The sequence below is a fragment of the Rhopalosiphum maidis genome, chromosome 1, assembly GCF_003676215.2.
Source record: "Rhopalosiphum maidis isolate BTI-1 chromosome 1, ASM367621v3, whole genome shotgun sequence".
Taxonomy (NCBI): domain Eukaryota; kingdom Metazoa; phylum Arthropoda; class Insecta; order Hemiptera; family Aphididae; genus Rhopalosiphum; species Rhopalosiphum maidis.
This window is the reverse complement of record NC_040877.1, coordinates 42,747,344-42,765,977: the sequence shown is the minus strand read 5'-3', so window position 1 is coordinate 42,765,977 and position 18,634 is coordinate 42,747,344. Positions and strand designations below refer to the sequence as shown.

At 26.1% G+C, this 18,634-nt stretch overlaps 2 protein-coding genes across 2 annotated transcripts; one reads left to right on the top strand and one right to left on the bottom strand.

Moving 5' to 3' along the window:
* The first annotated feature begins 72 nt into the window (after positions 1–72).
* On the top strand, positions 73–5,031 carry LOC113548754. Its single transcript, XM_026949798.1, has 15 exons — positions 73–542; positions 871–1,002; positions 1,169–1,327; positions 1,531–1,616; positions 1,696–1,823; positions 1,889–2,051; positions 2,113–2,186; positions 2,247–2,410; positions 2,474–2,677; positions 2,738–2,844; positions 3,227–3,415; positions 3,497–3,627; positions 4,408–4,528; positions 4,594–4,749; positions 4,836–5,031. Exons 1-15 carry the CDS (start codon positions 473–475, stop codon positions 4,941–4,943), a joined length of 1,992 nt encoding a protein of 663 aa, XP_026805599.1. The 5' UTR covers positions 73–472; the 3' UTR covers positions 4,944–5,031.
* A 2,062-nt stretch (positions 5,032–7,093) lies between these two features.
* Positions 7,094–12,750, bottom strand: LOC113548075 (testis-expressed protein 10). Its single transcript, XM_026948741.1, has 9 exons — positions 12,433–12,750; positions 12,012–12,374; positions 11,757–11,937; positions 10,640–10,788; positions 10,061–10,243; positions 7,925–8,204; positions 7,611–7,866; positions 7,374–7,528; positions 7,094–7,298 (listed from the first exon to the last, which is right to left on the bottom strand). Exons 1-9 carry the CDS (start codon positions 12,628–12,630, stop codon positions 7,183–7,185), a joined length of 1,881 nt encoding a protein of 626 aa, XP_026804542.1. The 5' UTR covers positions 12,631–12,750; the 3' UTR covers positions 7,094–7,182.
* Between the last annotated feature and the right edge of the window lie 5,884 nt (positions 12,751–18,634).

Here is an 18,634-nt window from a genome sequence, read left to right as displayed (position 1 = left end):
CTGATAAATTGATAACGAAAATTCGTTATTTTTTTCCAATTTGGTTGTATCACTTGTATGAGTTGTATCTGGTTATGGTATCAGGACTCTGCCACTGGAAACTGGAACTTGGAAGTCAGTAGTCAGTATTCAATACTCAGTATCGTCTATCGAGCTTTTTCGAGTGAGTCTCTCGAGAATGGCTAATTTCAAACTGATGACTACTGACTATCAAGTTGGTCCGCGTTTTAGTCCGTTTGTTATTCGTTAGACGTTTAGACTGTAGCTTTGTCTATTGAGATTGTCCAACCATAAAACATTGTTTTTACAACCAACTGTTGCGAGGGAAAAACTCTAAACAGTAATCTTAATAGTGTATTACTATAGTTCTTCAATGGCAGAATTACTACTTCTTTAAATAATATTTAAATTGTTTTATGAAAAATTATTGTATTGCATATTTCTATTGTAAGTTGTAGTAAAATTCATAACAATGAGTGGTCAAGAAGAGGATTATCACTATGACCGTGCTATGTTTTTCAATGAATTGTCACAAAGTATTGGTAAGTTTTACCTATAACATAACATAAAAATACCTAATTATTTTCTTCTTCTACTTGATTATGTAATAAATATTATAATTTAAATTTTAAAGTAATAGATAGTGTATACAAGTTTATCCTAAATAGAGCAAATTTACAACATGTTTTGTTCAAAATTTAACGTGACTACTGTACACTTCATGCTACAAAATTTAGAACTTTCAGAAAATAAAGTACTTTAATTTTTTATTTCCATTTAGTAGCTTATATTTGGGATATTTTTGTCTTATACATTTTTAAAAACATAATATTTTGGTGCATTAATTCCAATTTTTTGTATTTATTTTAGAAAGAAACAAGTTATCAACTAATATATTATTTAGTAATTATCTAAACGATTTTAAAGACATTGTTCAACACAATGGATTAGTTCATGAAGAGATGAATATTGTTTGCCAATTATTGTGTACTGTTAATTTAAGTAAGTACCTGAGTATTACAACTATATCATAAGTTAATTATGAAAAATATATTAAATTATTAATGTATGTACCAACTTACTTACTAAAATATTATATTATTAATTGGTAACTATTAAGATTTAGATAGATTAAGTTTAAGAATTTTTACAAATTAATATTTTTTAGGTGTACAAAATTTTAAACGAATACTTTTAACACTAGTACCAGAAGAACCATCAATACCACATGATATTTGCGAAGAACTTATAGTTTGGGCTTTATCAGTTTATCGCCAAAATGCTAATGATGCAACAAAAGCTCAATGTCTATTATATTGGTTACTTTGTAAGTATTATGGTTTTAAACTATATAAATATATTAAATAATCAATTGTAATTAAAAAATAATAATAATACATTTTTTTAATTTAACCTGTATTGCCTAATTTGTTAGTATGATGTATTGATATTGAATTATAAATTTTTAATTACTTATTTGTATTTATATTATTAAAATAAATATTGTATTTTTTTTTTTTTTTTGTATAGACGTAGTTGAAGAAAAATTAACTAATATGGACATAGTTGATAAATATTATAAAGTCCTATTTCATCTTTGTAACTATGAAAATGTAGTAAGTAAATATTTATAATATTATTAATATTAAAACAAACATGTATGAGATATATTTGACTATAATTTTATTGTACTAGAATCAACCTGTTGCTGGTATTATTTATTGTTTGACAAAATCTGATGATGTTCAAAAGTGGATGATAACATGTTTGAAGAATAATATAGAGGGTTCAAAATCTGAACCACATCTGAACAAATTACTGACGTAATTATAAATATTTTAAAACAATGGTATTTAATTATTCAGCATATATTTTTTCAATTTTTTAGTCTCTTTGAAAGCCCTAATTCAATGAACAATACGCGCCCAAAAGGACTTTTTGATTGTAACAATACATTTTGTAAAGAACTTGCATGCGGTTTGCGTAGTGTTCGAAAAGAATTAATGAATATACATCCTCAGTCTACACACACTCAGCAACTCATAGATTATGTATATCTTCAAAAATTTTAATTTAAACACACATTTTAAACTCATATTTATTTTATTTTAGGAAAGAAAGTCCTCAGATAAATTGTATAATAAAATTCAGTTTGTGAATGTTAATAACAAATTTGAATTTCCAAGGTAAAATATCTTAATAATATTTACTATGTATATTAAAATAAATAACTTTTTTATCTTCAGTACTGAAGAATTAGCAAAATCATTCATAAAAGAAGGTTCTTCTAATAACAGCTTGATACTTTTGGGTAATGTGAGCGGCTGGTGTAAATTACTTATGAACAATGATAAAGAATTAAATTTACAACATAGATTTTCAAATAATTTATATCATAGTCTAGATCAAAGTAATTAAAGTATTATTTTAACTTTATAATTATTATAAATATTAATTTGTAAAATGTTTTTAGTATTTTTAAGTAATGAAGTTGCTGTTAAATCATTAAAAAAAACAAAATTCTTACAAGAAGTTTTGGAATTTCAAAAATTTGCCCATCGAGGTTTGACAGCAGTAAATATGTTTATATTTCAATACATAATTTCATGGGATGGAATGGAAAATAGTCGAATAATTTATGAACTTTTTGAATACTTATCATTCACTTCAGAAGAAGGTTGTGTTGCTAAGAAATAATTATAAGTTTTATATTTATTAATTTTATTTTTATGTTTAGAATTAAAAAATAGGTTTTTAGAAAAGTTATATGCTATATTTATTACTGGAGATGAATTAATTTATAGAATGGTAATTAATTCTTTGACGAATCTTCTTTGTAATTTGGTAAGTTGAATAGTGATTTTATTTGTTAACATTATGGTTTTTATTTCTAATAGTCATATTAGGATCAATAATTTAATTAATTAATTTGTTTCTCTATTATTAAATTAGCAAATAAATGATTAGTTATCCCTAAAATTTGTAATTTTTATAAATTAATTGTTTATTTTTATTTTAAATTACGATATTAGTTTTAGGTTTAAATTTTTTACTTTTTACAAAATGTTTATATTCTAATTTATTTATTTAGTATACTGAAATCATTTTATACTTAAAACATTTCTCAACAAGCTAAGGATCGTTTATTGTTAATTTATTTTCTCAAATTAAGAATATTATCTTTTAATACATTAAATAATTGAATTGATTATTAATGTTTATTTAGTATTTTAATTCTAAACAAACCAGAACAAATAAAAACTGTACATTATTTGGTGAAGAATTAAGAGAAGAAACAGAATTTGAAATAGTAAAATGTTTGACAAAATATATATCACATTGGTGCTCAATATGTATTTATAATTATCCACAAGAAGAACAATTAAAACATACAGTTTATACATTTTTTGAAAAAGTGAGTTTCTTGTAAATCAAGAATAATATAGTATATTTTATGCATGCACATAAATTAAATTACTAACAAAAATGCTTTTAGGTATCTATTTTAGAAAATTTGAAACCATCTATTTGGCCTATTTGGACAATTATGCCACCAAATGTTTTCTATAATGGGTTGATGTCAATAAATATTTATTGGTTAGATAGATTGTCTAAACTTATGTTAAGGTATGTGATATACAATGTTTTTATTATTAAATAATACAATATTTCAAGATATTAATGATAAATAATTTATTTATGCAACCTTATACAATTATACTGTGATAATATAATCATTATATGTGGTGATCTATTATTTAATGTTAGACACTCATTATTTCTAAAAATAACTACGCCTTTGAAAACCTATATTTTAAATAATCTTATGTCATTACAAAATAATATTGAAAAAAAGATATTATATTCAACTATATTATTTATAGTTTATAATATTTGAAGTTTTTACTAAAAAAAAAACAACTTTTGAATGACAGGATACATTTTTTATTTAATTTTCCAAAGTAGAATATCATATGGAGTATTTTGATTTATCAAAATCGGTTTAAATTAAGTTAGGACGAGCTGAGTAGTGGACTAATATTTTGCAGAGTACTTCTATACTACACTACGTTGTATCTAAACATTATAGGTAATATGAGTACTTATAGCTCATTAATCTACTTGTCTAAATCTAATTTTTATATACTACAGCTTAAATGTTCTGCTTTAGATTAAAGAATAAAAAATGCATTTAGTCATTAAAAATATATATTAGAAAAAGTTGTATTTTAAAGATTTAAAATTATGTGACAAAAATATATTCAAAAACAATAACTTTTGAAATAATGAGTGTTTTATGTTAAATGGATTAACATATAAACACATTAATTAAAAACTAATTTTTATCTTATGATATTTATATAATTTGAAATAAATCTTAAAAAAAAAAAATTAAAATATATTTAGGCACATTAAGGTAGATACTGACAGAATTGAGGACATAGCAGATAATCCATCAATTTTAAGAACGTTACAATTGTTTGACTTGTACATGGCAGATTTTTATAATGCGCTTCAAACAGGAGAGGTAAGTACAATACATTAAAATATTAAAACAAGTTTATTATATTTTACTAAAAGAATTTTTTTTAGTTATTTGATAAGCGCGAAGAAGGGTTTATGTTTAAGAATTTGAATGAAGAGGAAGTTGAAAAAGATTTTAAAATAGTGAATTTAAATATATGTTTTCAAATGGAAAAACATATTGCTCTAGCTCCATATTATATGAACGCTATGCATACAGTGGAGGTAATAATTAATTAATTAAAACATGTTTTATCCTTATTTAATTTAATTTTCATTTAAATGATTATAAACATGTTTTAAATGTTCAGGATCCTTTAGATTTGCTACAGACGGAAGCTCCAAATTTACACAAATTAATTCTTACATTAAACGAAAATTTGCAGAATGATACCGGAAATGAATTTTCAATAAGTTAATTTTATATATTTTATACATTTTATACTATAAACAAAATATATTTAAGAAATATTGTTAGTCAGTATTGTTTTAATTATTTTTATTACTGTACCTAAACTTATATTGTATATTAATACCTAATAAGATAATATTTACATAATTTTTAATAAGATAATATTTACAAAAATTTTAATAAGATATTTATTTATGTAAGAATGTGATTTTTTTTACCTAGCCAAAAATTAAAATAGATCCAACAGCTAAGATCTTTTTTTAAATTATTTCATTAATAATAAATGTATTATGTATGTACTATACTTAAAAAGTGAATTTTAATTTTTTTTTCTTCTATAAATTAGAAATACAAATTGTTTTTTTCATAAATTCTATTTATTTTTATTTAATATTAATTTATACTTTATTATAATTTCATGAAACTTTTACAATTTTAAATTGTTCATTGGATTGTTAAAACTAAAATAACTTTAAGTAAAGGAATATTAATTTACTGAATTTCTTAAGATAAGTATAGTTTTTTCATAACTTCACAGGTTTACTTTTATTTACATACTTATTATTATTTGTATAAGTCAATGCCTGATTTTCTACCACCAAAAAAATCATAAAAGCTTCTAAATTATGCTTTTGGGCGAGGTTAGAGTCAACCAGTTTTTGACATATTTAACACAGGTTACTGATATGTTTATAGAAAGGTTAGGTACCACCTTGGTCATTGGTAAAGTTAAAAATCATTGATAAGAAAAGTTCAAAATAAATTTTTATAAGAATTTATTATTATTTATGTTGTATTTAATAAATAATTTTAAACAATAATAAACATAATTTTTTATTTTTTTACAATGTTATGAATACATTGTAAACTCAAAACTTTAATATAATTAAAATAAAATAAAAATTCTAAACTAATAAATTCATTGACTTTTTGGTTTTTCTAATTATTAACAAAATCTATCCAGTCCTTCGCATTATTTTCAGTAACAATTTTACTAATGTATAACTTATACATCAAACTGTTTTCAAAGGTTTACTCAATCTTAAAAATAAAATGTATTATTTCTTATGATTTTCGAGTTTTGTCCAGTGTGGCAGTCATGACTCGGGAGTTTAATTTATTCATGATATTGAATTGTATTATAATTTATATTTATTAATAGATTTTCTATTATTTTGAGACAAAAAAGGAATTTTTATTAACTAGTTTTTGACACAATAGATTTTGTATATTGTTTTGACTCAACAACAAATCACCATAAAAACATGAAATTTTCATCAAGTGCTTACATAATCTAGTTAAAATATTTTTACTATTTTGAGTTATTTATTATCAATTTAAGTATTTATATAATTTGTCAAAATCTTTAACATTTGTTAACTATTTTTTTATTAGTTGGATATTCATAAAAATAGTTATGTTTATTTAATGTGAAATGTTTAAAGTTGTAATTTTGACAAAATTCATAATACTTAAAAGAAGTTTATAATAATATTAATATAAAATGTGTAGAATTAAGTCATTATCAAAGTTAAAGCATCCAAAATTATCCAAATAAGTGCTAAAAAAAATTAATTCCTGTGTCTCCTCCCCTTAATATCCAAAAAATAATAATATATCCTAAAAAAAAAACTCTTGTTTTTCCAATTTTATTACATGGCACTATGCTTTTCTATTTATGGTAATAATAATTTTCCAAGAACACAAATACTAATTTGTTATTGTCAGTGTCCACAGTGAGTGGTTTTAGTTTGTCTTCTACTAAAGTAGAAAATATATACTAAGACACTATTAAAATATACATATTGAAAAAACAACCTAAATAAGTACTTTAAAGTATTTATCTAAAATTTGATTCATGAGAGCATGTTATGATAGTTGTATTTTTGATTGGTTGATTTTATCCCTATAATATATAGTAATGTCATACAATTAGAAGTGGAGAACTATAATAAAGGCAAAATATTAAAATAATATAACAAGTGTGCATATTAAAAACTATCATGATACTTATCTTTTTAGTCATAGTTATGACTTATAGCTAAAGTAAATTCAAGCATTTAAATAAAATAAAAATGTTTGTCTTTAAATTAGAAAATTTTTATTATTGTTCTATGATTTTATTGTATGATTAAAATTATAAAACATAAATAACAATTATTAGTTATTTAACTCAGATTTAATATTATTAGTTAGAATGCATAAAAACTGAAATTTAATTTTCATAACAAAATAGTTTGTACACATTAATTAACAAGTCCTATTTCTTTTTCCCAATCATATTGTGTATACATCATATCTTTTAATAAGGTCTGACCATTAATTTTATCAGCTTTGTTATCTGCTACAATGTCAACATTATCTAAAAATATATACAATAAAAAATTTAAGTACAAGTAAAAATAAAATTAGAAATACACTAAATTTAAATACTTACTCAATAATGCTGGCTTTAACAAGTTCAATGATTTCGTAAATTGTGGTAAATTATATCTTGACACATTTGATAGAGCTTTCACTAAATGATATGGTACTTTGCGTTGGCACATGAATTCTGGCAACAAAGTCAGCCAGCTACTAAAATCTTCGACTCTAAAAAGAATGAAAAAGCTTAACAACTTATCTAATTGATATACTTAAGAAACTATACAAATATAAAAACATCATAACTTACTCTTCAGCTATTTTCAAATGTGTTTTTGACGTAATTGAACACAAGAAGTTAAAAACTAACTTGGTTTTCTCTTGACGATGACGACCATCAGTAGTTACCATTTCATTGTGAATATTAACTAATTTTTCTATGACAGAATTCAAATCAAAGGAGTCCTTTGGTTTAATTAAGTCATCATTGTCAGATACAGTTTCTAGACAATGCATTAGCACGACAAAAGATTGATGATCAATTGACTTGTATGAATTTAATGAATCTGAAAATATTAATAACTATTAAAATCTTAAAAAATAAAATTATAATTTTATACTTACTGTTAATATATAAAGATATGACTTTAACTGGTACAGGTAATACTTTGTATTTACTAAGTAAAAAATATACAAGGCACAGGTCTATATTTTGTTTGGAACACTTTGTATCAGATTGTACCATACTATCTCCAAATAAATCTAAAACCACATCTGTGTCAGTTTTGTGCTTTTTGACTTTATCTGGAGTACGGCCACCACTGTTGAGTGTAATAAATGGAAAACCAGTTGATATAAATGTTTGACAAATCTTAGGACCATAGTTAATGCTAAACCAAGACATCTGAAAATGTAATATTTATAATTATAGACCATGAATTGTTAAAACATAAGTATGTATATTATACTGTATACAGAGTTATTCTTTTATCATTAAACACTCATTAATTAAAAATAAATTAAAGCTCATGAAAATATTTTTTATTATGATTTTCATTCAAAATAAAGCAAAATATTTTACCATTATATATTTTTAAGTTCTTTACTTTTTTGTAAGACAACATATATTTTTAATTTCATATTTTAAAAAGAATATTTTTCAGCGTATAGAATAATATATACAGTAAAACCTGTATATAAGTATATAACGGACAGTCACGGGATCAAAATAATTTTCCATTATAGACAGGTGTCCGTTTTAGAAAGGTTTCAGTGTTTTATAAGTAAAATTAGAAACGTCTGTTTAAGGAAATATGAAAATTTTGTACTTATATTATATTGATATAGTACATATTATAATCTTTATCATTATTATTATATTATTATATTTTACATATATGTATGTAATAAATTATTTTAATTTTAATATTCATCAGAAAATTTGCGAATAGACAAACTGCTAGACTGTTTACAACAAATAATGTTCACCTTGTGTTTTAACTTGAAAGATTTACGCGGTACGGTAAATGTCATTGCTAAAAAAAATATGTAAACTCTGACTGCAAACCAATAGAAACTGAATAAAAACATTAGAATTACTTATGGTTTTCTTTTAAACATACTATAACAATTTATTTCTGGATTTATATCTATTTTCAATTTCATAAATTCTATAGGTACTCGCAATTAACGTTATCGAAATTGACAATAATGCAATCGGTCATAATCTGTGTTTTCACGTGTACTAAATTTCACTCTGTATTGATGCTGTTTCATAGTTCGTATATTCATAATATAATATTACATTTAGATTTGAACTAGGACTTTTGTCTGTTACAAAATCACCGGGGTAAAATATTAGTGTCTGTGTCCCGTAATACAAAGAATTCGTTATAATTATAAACAAGTCGAAATACATTGGAATGCCTATCTTATTGCCGGGTCCTGGTCATTTTGTCCATTAAGAAAGGTGTCCGTTAAGTTAGGTTTCACTGTATATGAAAATTTTAAATCAAAAAAGTAGTTAATAAGTTATAATTTAAATGTTTTTTTTTTTTTTCATTAACTTTAATAGATTTTGAAATATATGAGTTTTCAACAATAAAAGAATTGCCCTGTAATTCAAATGATGTTCATTTTTTTCTGATTTTTTGAGTTCCCAAGGATTCAGCACATCTAACTAGATCTATGCAGAATTAATTTAAAGTTGCCATTCAAACATAGTTAAATGGAAACTGGATACAGTTATAATACCAGATATTTGAGTTAGACTTGTACTAACTACATTTTGGTTTTCTTATGAGATTTTCATTTATTATATCATGTATTTTTCTTTTAGTGTAGTTCACATCATAGTTTAAAAATATTAAAACTTAATTTAACATGTAAATGTATATTATGACAAAATAATTAATAATTATAATGAATAATAGTTAAGATTTTTTTTAAGCTGTTTTAAACTACATATTTTGAAAGATTTAAACTGAAATAAAATATGATTCATGTATAGATATAAATTTAAATAACCTACATTTATTAAATACTAATTAAAAATTAATATGATTGATATTTAAATTTATAGTATATTACACTATAGAGCAGTAGTTTTCAAACTTTTATTATGCACGGCACACCGTACACTTCATTGTACTCCACTTTATGAAAAAACCGCGGCACACTTACTTAGTGGATTCTCACGACACACTGGTGTGCCGCGGCACCCAGTTTGAAAACCACTGCTATAGTGTATAGACTACATACCATTTCTGACGGATTATCAGAAGTTTGAAAAATTTTCCATAACAAAAGGATAATATCCAATATACATTTCAATATTGATGCTGTTTGTAATGAAATTTCCGAACTGTTTTTATTTTCTCGTTTGCTGGGAGCCACTTCAATGAAAGTATCAATTAAAAGAGGCATCAATGATGCTGTATAATTCTAAAATTAAAAAATATATTAAATCAATAAAATTTTTAAAGAACAGAAATAAATTGAAAAAAAAAAGTTCCGTTGCTAATTAACATGTTCGCTACTGGATGACGCCATAAGGCATCCTTTATACATTAATTTTCTATTTTTAATTTGGTCAGCCTTGAGTTTGAATTTTTGTTTTCCTTAGCTTTGTTCAGTGTATATTACTGTGTGTGCAATCTGTATTTCAAGTTTCAAACGCCAATAAGTGTTATAAAAAAAAACTCGTAAATTTGACCAGCACCCAGGTATGAGTATACAACATTGAGTCGCAACGAACATGTTAAATATATCAAATCAAATAAGAATAATTAAGAATAATATTTAGTTATTAATTAATCAATTTATATTTATTTTTCTAACCTGTATTTCAGTTGTTGAAGAATTCTTTTCAGTTTTTTGAAAGATGTTGAAATCCAAAGGACCAGCTTTCAAACTTATGGAATTGTATAATGGGACATGCAAACGACAAGAATCTTTCCAATTGACTGTTCTATTTAGATTTGAAGAATCTATAAAAAAACACAATAATTATATTTTTCAATCTTATATTAGTTCTATAGTTAAATATTTTGATTAAAATAATTGTTATCTTTTCTTAAATATTTTCTTCGATATTATAAATATATATATTATCAATATATTATAACATAATATATTTATGAATATACATTATACATTTTTATTTTATTAGTTTAATATTTTACTACATACCTTATAAATATGTATCAAATATAATATACAGCTTTTAATTTAAATGTTTTTGAGTTGATAATAATAAATAATAAAATGTATCTATTTAATTAGGGAATCTCAATATTTTTTACTTGAAGGCACACTTGGTCTTTTTACAGTATTTCATAGTACAGACATCATAGAAATAAATATACAGTTAATAAGCGGAAACTACTGTATATTTTATAGTTAATATAAAAATATATTATGAAATATATTTAACATACATTATAAGTCAAAAATTACATGGAAAACTTAGTAAATTTATGTTTCATACCAAAGCAGTTGGAAATTGCTGTATTAAGAGAATGTCATACTTGTATGTATTGTTTCTCTTTTATACAAAATATAGACAATTTGTATTCAACAGATTCCATTTTATGTGGTTAGCTTTATTAGAGCCAATTTACCAATTATAAGATTTAAAGGTAAGAATATTATTTAGAGTCTCGTGGGATTTTATTAATATTCTAATTATAAAGTTGTAATATTTTACATAGTTATAATACTAAATTAAAATGAAAATATCAATAAAAGTTTATGAAATTCTCAATATAATATTATTTCCTTTAAGTTGTATAATAGGTAAATAATTGGCTCTAATATTAAAGCTAACAGCATAAAACAAATTTTGCTAAATGCAAATGTTCTTTATTGTAAGTTAGTAAGATAAAGACAACACAGGTAGGTATAAAGTTCCCTAAAACCTTTAATATAATAGAAATTAACAGATATTCATAGTTACTTTCTGATCCAAATGAAGTATTTTTGACAATCGCACTCAACAATGAACGTAAACTATTTAATACTTTTAATCTCCAAACACTTGTAGTAGTATGTTCATTGATTTGTACAGTAAGTTTCCGAGAAGTTGTATCACTTAGTTTTGAAGATATTAAATCTAAAAACCCTGGTAACACTACAGTCTAAATTATACAAAGGAATAATTTGTTCTAGTCAGTTCAATTTGTTTAATTAAAATAGTAAATGTATATAATACCTGACAATGAATTGCTGTAAGTTTCGGATTTTTAGTTATAAGAACATCCAATACGTTAAGAGACGTCTCTCTTACAGCAGAGTTTATGTGACTCATGGCACAAGCTAAGTATCTGATGACAATTTCAAAAGAAGGAGCTATCTGCTTTTCATCTACTGCTGTTAATATTGATGATAATAACTTGACAGCCAATTGGCGAATGTCCGCCTCACAATCTAGTGTTAAACGTGAAGCTGCTTCTAAGAATGACGACAAGTGAACAGCCATGGTTTGTGGAGGATAAGAAGCTACCAAGTCTATAAGACCTTCAAGTCCAGACTGCCTTTGCCACATGTTATGATGATTTAGTCTTGACAATAATTCCTACAAAAATGTACAGCATATTATGTATCGTTACGATGAACAAAATTTTAGTACATACCTTGATGTTTAAGTTTCCCTTGGACAATATCTCATGCTCACCACGTTCTTTAAGTTGGCCATGTAACACGATCTTGCGTACTTTGAAATTCGTATCGGTCACATTTTGTCCTTTGGGTAGTAGTGTCTTGTGTGAGACTTTTAAATGGACTTTGGCTTTTTCCTTTTTTACAAACTTTCTTTTCCCAGACTTAACCATTGTGAGTTTTTATCGTGATTCACAATATTGTAAAATAAATCAAAACACAATCCTATGTTCTAGACTAAATCAAATATGAATTATAAAAGCAAAGTACAGCACGTGAACAGTGACTCTAAACAGCGGCGAGAGATAACTGATGATAATTACGTGATAACAGAGGACGTGTACACGAGGCGATGCAGTGCGAACCACGAACGAAAGATAAATGGACGTGCACTCCCGGATGGAGTTGGTCACAGTGTCACCAACAGTGATTCTGAGAGCCGACAACGTTACATCGATCGGCGGAAACGGCGTGTGATCTGGCAACGTGGCGGCCAATCATGCGACCGTACGAGTCACCAGTGCGAGAGAATGAGACAGACAACAGAATGTAGAGGCTATTCAGTATTCACTACAATATTATTTTTTTATTACATATCCTGATAAGTATATATACATAATAAATACTTTGTATTTTGTATGTATCTTTTAATTTAATTTTAAAACTGTTGTAAATTATTTTTGTAAATTATAAATTCGTACCTATCATTATACTCATAGTAATACATTTTTGTATTATATTATATAAAAAAAAAAAAATGTAAATTGGAATTAAATTTCCGTTAATAAAGATTATTATATTATTATCATATAATATACATAGCGTCCGGTTACAACTTATTTACTATTGTTATTATAGTTATTTTATATTATCGTACACGTGGCTAAATATTTAGCGACTATTAAACGATTAGATATTATTTTTTTTCGGTAAAATGCGATTAATTGACATACCTATAGAATAAGTATAAAAAATACCCAATTATACCTATAGATCAATCAATCAAATCGAGAAAGGGTCACTCATGCTGTAGACGAACTGAAAACGCGGGACCAGATGTGTTGAGAACTCTTACGAGTCATACGGGAACGTGTGTGTGCGTGTGTGAAACAACTACGCGATGGTGAGGGTGTGTCGTGTGGGAATGCATGCGTGCGTAATTTTTGGACCACCCAATGTCGGTAGTAAAGGAATGTCGATTATTGTATGGACTGTGGATAGATATATAGTTCTGCCGCCGAACTGTCTGTACTGAAAAAAAAATACATAAACATGGTCGACCTGCAGAGTTTCAATAGGCACCTATTCAATTTTATGCGCGTTTAAGGTAGTATAATACAATATACATATTTTTACACTTAATATATATATATATATATATATATATGTGTGTGTGTGTGTATGTATTGTGTATTTGTGTATGGGTAAATACGACTGCTATAGAAGTCAACCAAACTACAGCCTGCGCCCTGCAGAAACGTGTTAGTACAGGTACACGTAGAATTGAATCGTTTTGACCAAGGGGGGTGACGATGGGAATTGATACCTATATCTATGTACCCAAAAAGTAAAAATGTGCATTCGAATTGGTTCCAAATATTTTAAAACAGTTGAAAATTGTGAAATATGATGCTATATAATTTGGAAAATTTGAAAACATTTTTTATATTGTGGTCTTTTTAATACATAAAAAGAGGTCCAAACTGAAGCATACCTACATTAAACTACGAAATTCACAAAAGCAATATTCTCAAAAATTATTATCATTTATCATGTCATATTATCTGTATTATTTATTTCCCAAAAATTAATTTTACATCATAAAAGGACATAAATTATATAAAAATATCTTAGTTATATTTACATTTTATATAATTATTATTTATTTTAATGACAATAACTTATACTTTTATTTAATAATCTGGAATTAATTCAAATGTATTTTTTCTATTACTTCTGTGAACATCATAACTAGTATTATAAATTAATTGCGACAATTGCGTGTAATTTTATATAAAATTACAATACTTTAATACCTATATTTAGGTAGGTATATGTATAGCAAGGGTGGCCAGTGAGAAGAGACTCGCATGTCACCAAATTTATTAATAAATATGGAAGAGCCAAAATGTAAAAAAATATATATAAATTAATTCATATTAAAAAAAAATGTTTGTAAAAATGTTAAGATAAGATGAGAGCCGCAAAAGTCTATTATGACGCCAGCTGCGGTTTGGCTACCCCTGAAATATAGTATAAATAATACATACCTATATAATTTACAATAAGAAAATTATAAGAATTACCTAATAACGTAAAAATGCTGAAATTATAAATAACCATTATTTTCAATTATCCAATCATTTTAAAATACTACGGAAATTACTAAGATTATAGTGATAAAGATAGATTTTTTAAATAAGTATTCGTTGTATTTCGAAATATAAATATGATCATACCTACTTGCGCATCATGTATGCCTGCAGCGAAAATAATATATACATTTTTATTATTTTGAAGGATTACTCCATTTTGATGGTATATTGGTAGATATACACTATTTCTTAGTAAAATTGTTTTTTCGGTTGTGGTCGAGGCTTCGGGGGGAAGTGAATAAATAAAAATACTGGACGATCGACCTGATTGAGAACGGGGCGGCACGTTGGGCGTGATTCGAGACTGTCCGCTTTAGTGCGTCGACGCGAACAGGCGCGCTGTCGTTGGTCTATCTGCCAATACCACCACGGCGCATAATCCGTCACATACGTACTCGCGCGTACAAGGTGCGAGCTCTACCGGATTTCTACGGCATTACGCACACCACAACAAAGAAATGAGCATTTTCAGTGGCGTAATTGAGGGACAGCGATTGATGGATATCCACTCCATCAATCCTCTCCTCCTTTTTTGTTATATTTTATTTACATATCTAATTATACGTGTATTTGTAACATGCACATAAGAACAAATTATATAAAACGTATAAAAATGAAAATGATAAGCCAAAATCTAAAAGCGAAATCATATATATATAGTTTAAAATTATACCTATATGATCCCCATGAAGACGATAATGAATGAATAAAATTATTAATAATAGTATTGTAATCTAAGCAGTTTATTACCAATTTTTACCATTTGTTAATTATAGATTCATATTATTGTTTACTTATGTTATAATGATTATGTATTGTATTGTTCAAATTTGTTATTAATTATAAATTGTAACGTTCTATTAGGTTCCATCAAGCTCGTTAATAAATAAATAAATAGGCTATCAGATATTTTCCATCGCGTTTATTTTTATTTCGTTGGACATATTGTCGAGTATTCGAAGTTATTATCGTATATCAATAGTCTGCTATAATATTCTATATAATTACTTTTCATAGTGTTTTATTGTTACTATTGGACTTTTTATTGTATTGATTTATTTAATTGAATATCTTTCATAATATAATATATATTATAAATTAATAATTCTTTTCTTTGAGGTAATATCGGCATTTGGTTAAAAGAAATAGTCGACAAAAGATTGAACAATATATTAACCGTATATTAAAAAATAGTATGACAAAATCCTAAATATATATGTTACAATTGTTAAATTATAAATTATTCCAAAACTTGGTAGAATTATTGAGAAAGAATATCACGATGATGCGTATATATAGTACCTAACAAATGTCTTATACTTATAGCTAAATCTATAATAAACCAGCAAATACTTTCTATCATTATCTAGTCTATCATATAGAGATTGCGTTATACCTTTAAAAAGCATTTTCTGTTCCTAGACCAGGTCTGAAACCGTATTGATTTTTATATAGTAGCTTATATGATGGTATATATACCGCGCGTATCACCGTCTAGGTAAGTATTATATACCTACGATAACAATAGTACAAAATATGTATACCACGGTTAACGAATTCATACCAGGGTCGAAGCTACTGCTGTCTATAAATTATTTTATAGGAAATTCGATACCTAGTGGTAAACTTTTCAGTATACGAACGTTTAAATTTTCTTGGGCTGAAATCTGTAGGCAATAATAAGTGCGGTATATTTATAGCTAACCGTGGTATACAATACATAGATATGAGTTATACCACTTAAACCATTGGCCTCCGTGCAGGGGCGGTGCTACACGGGGCCAGAGTGTGCATGTGCGCCCCCCTATGACATTTGATTTTTTCCCTCCATCGCCTCTCCCTATAATTTAATGTTAAAAATATGTAAGTGAATAAAAAAATAAAGTCTGACCGTTATTATGTTCAAATACTTTTTTTTACTCGTTTAGAAACAAATATACAAAATCTATAAACATCTATTGCTGACTGCTTTTATTGGCAACTATACATATATTATAATGTTGATGAAATACATAATATTCGTTTCTGTCTCACAGTTTATTATTATTACTATACAGTATACAGTGTTATTATTACAAAGAATACGCCGAATAAAATATATTCTGTTCTAAAAGTATTTAATTATACATTTATCGTTAAACTATATTAAACGTATATTAATATTATAGGTACTAAATTATTATGCAAAATAATATTACATTCGACGTCGAGAACCGATCGCCGTCTGCAGCTGCAGCTGACCAGGTGATGTCGTCGGTGTCGGTCAAACCGTCACCCGCAAGTGATCAGACCGAAAGAGTAAATCGAGATTTTTCTGGATCAGCAGCAAGAAAATATGCATTAATGCCAAGTATTGCAATGCTGTGTGGTGCTGGTGATGGAATGGAAATCCGATTGTCGTCTTCGGCATCGACACGGCCAGCCTCTGTGGGTTCGACCGAACTGGATGTGGCAAGCGGTTACTTCGTAAGTTCACTAAGGAAACCATATAGTTCGATGCAGAATATGTAAAGCACATTTAGTGCAACTAAAGAAACTATATCTGAGGGCATACCTATGCAAGTATCGGCCGAAATTGAAAACGGACAAACAAAACCGGTCTATGTGGATATTTTTTTATATCCTGAAATAACCAGTCGCAGAGCTGGAACACAGTTCAATGAATTCACGATTCAACGTGGACACCGTTCGTGGTGGAAACGCACCAGAAAATTTGTCCGTCGATTGTTTTGTTGTATGTGATATAGGCATAAAGCACATAATTAAAATTATGATACAGAGTGTATTTCTATTGATTTAAAATTATGTTAATTATAATAAGTTTGTTTGAAGCACTCTGTACAGTTTATAATGTTAGAACTTATAACCGCGTGCAAGTTAAAATAAAAGTAGATGTTTAATATTATGTTCTTAGCATGTCTATGAAAATAGTATTGTTTTTCACAAATAAATGTTTTTGTTATATTATTCAATTAGTTTTTGTTTTTTATTTGACATATTATTCTTAAATAAGGCTGACAGATACTTTACAGAAGCATACAGATATTTTTGGGTTTTTTGTAAGTAGTGTAATAATATCTCGTGAGGGGTTAGCTTTGGTGTTGAATATTTTCAAGCTTTTTGACAAGTTACTTCTTTTTTCTTTTCTAGTATACGTTTACACATGAATTGACCATACATATGGGGAAGTAAGTCGCAAACATATTTTTTAATTCAACACAATTTAATTTATTCCAATTATGTCAATCAATACTATTAATTGATTTGCTAAATTCTAGATCCTGTGAATAAATTAGCGATAAAAAATTGATAATTAGACCATCATCATCACAAAAAAATCTTTACCTGCAGAATCTATTAAAAATTAAGTTGTTTTTTCTGTTGGTACAGGTACGTGCTGAAAATTTTGAAATTGATACAAAAAAATTGAGTTAAAAATAAAAAACGCGTCTATTTTTGTTTCTTTGAAATATATAAGCATAACCATTAAAAAATCATGCGTATACAATGAAATAAGATACACTGTATATTTATATATGTACAGGTACTTTTATACGTATGATAATTGTATACCAAATATTATAATATAGTAATATAAACTAGCAGATTTTTATTTTACATTAACTGTATAATAGTATAATAGAATATTATTGGACCTACATTTTTCCATACCTATATATATATATAAGTATACTTATACTATAGAACTTATAATTACATCCGCCCTCAAGAAACCACACATATTTTCACATCGTTACCGGCAGAGCGTAACTAACAACGTGCTATATTCAGCCCTCTTTTA

Coding starts and splice junctions, on each gene's coding strand:
- LOC113548075 (XM_026948741.1), bottom strand. CDS start 12,630: ATGGTTAAGTCTGGGAAAAGAAAGTTTGTAAAAAAGGAAAAAGCCAAA. Junction 7,867..7,924: donor CATATCTTTATATATTAACA/GTAAGTATAAAA, acceptor TAATATTTTCAG/ATTCATTAAATTCATACAAG. Junction 7,299..7,373: donor GTTAAAGCCAGCATTATTGA/GTAAGTATTTAA, acceptor ATATATTTTTAG/ATAATGTTGACATTGTAGCA.
- LOC113548754 (XM_026949798.1), top strand. CDS start 473: ATGAGTGGTCAAGAAGAGGATTATCACTATGACCGTGCTATGTTTTTC. Junction 543..870: donor TGAATTGTCACAAAGTATTG/GTAAGTTTTACC, acceptor TATTTATTTTAG/AAAGAAACAAGTTATCAACT. Junction 2,845..3,226: donor CGAATCTTCTTTGTAATTTG/GTAAGTTGAATA, acceptor ATGTTTATTTAG/TATTTTAATTCTAAACAAAC.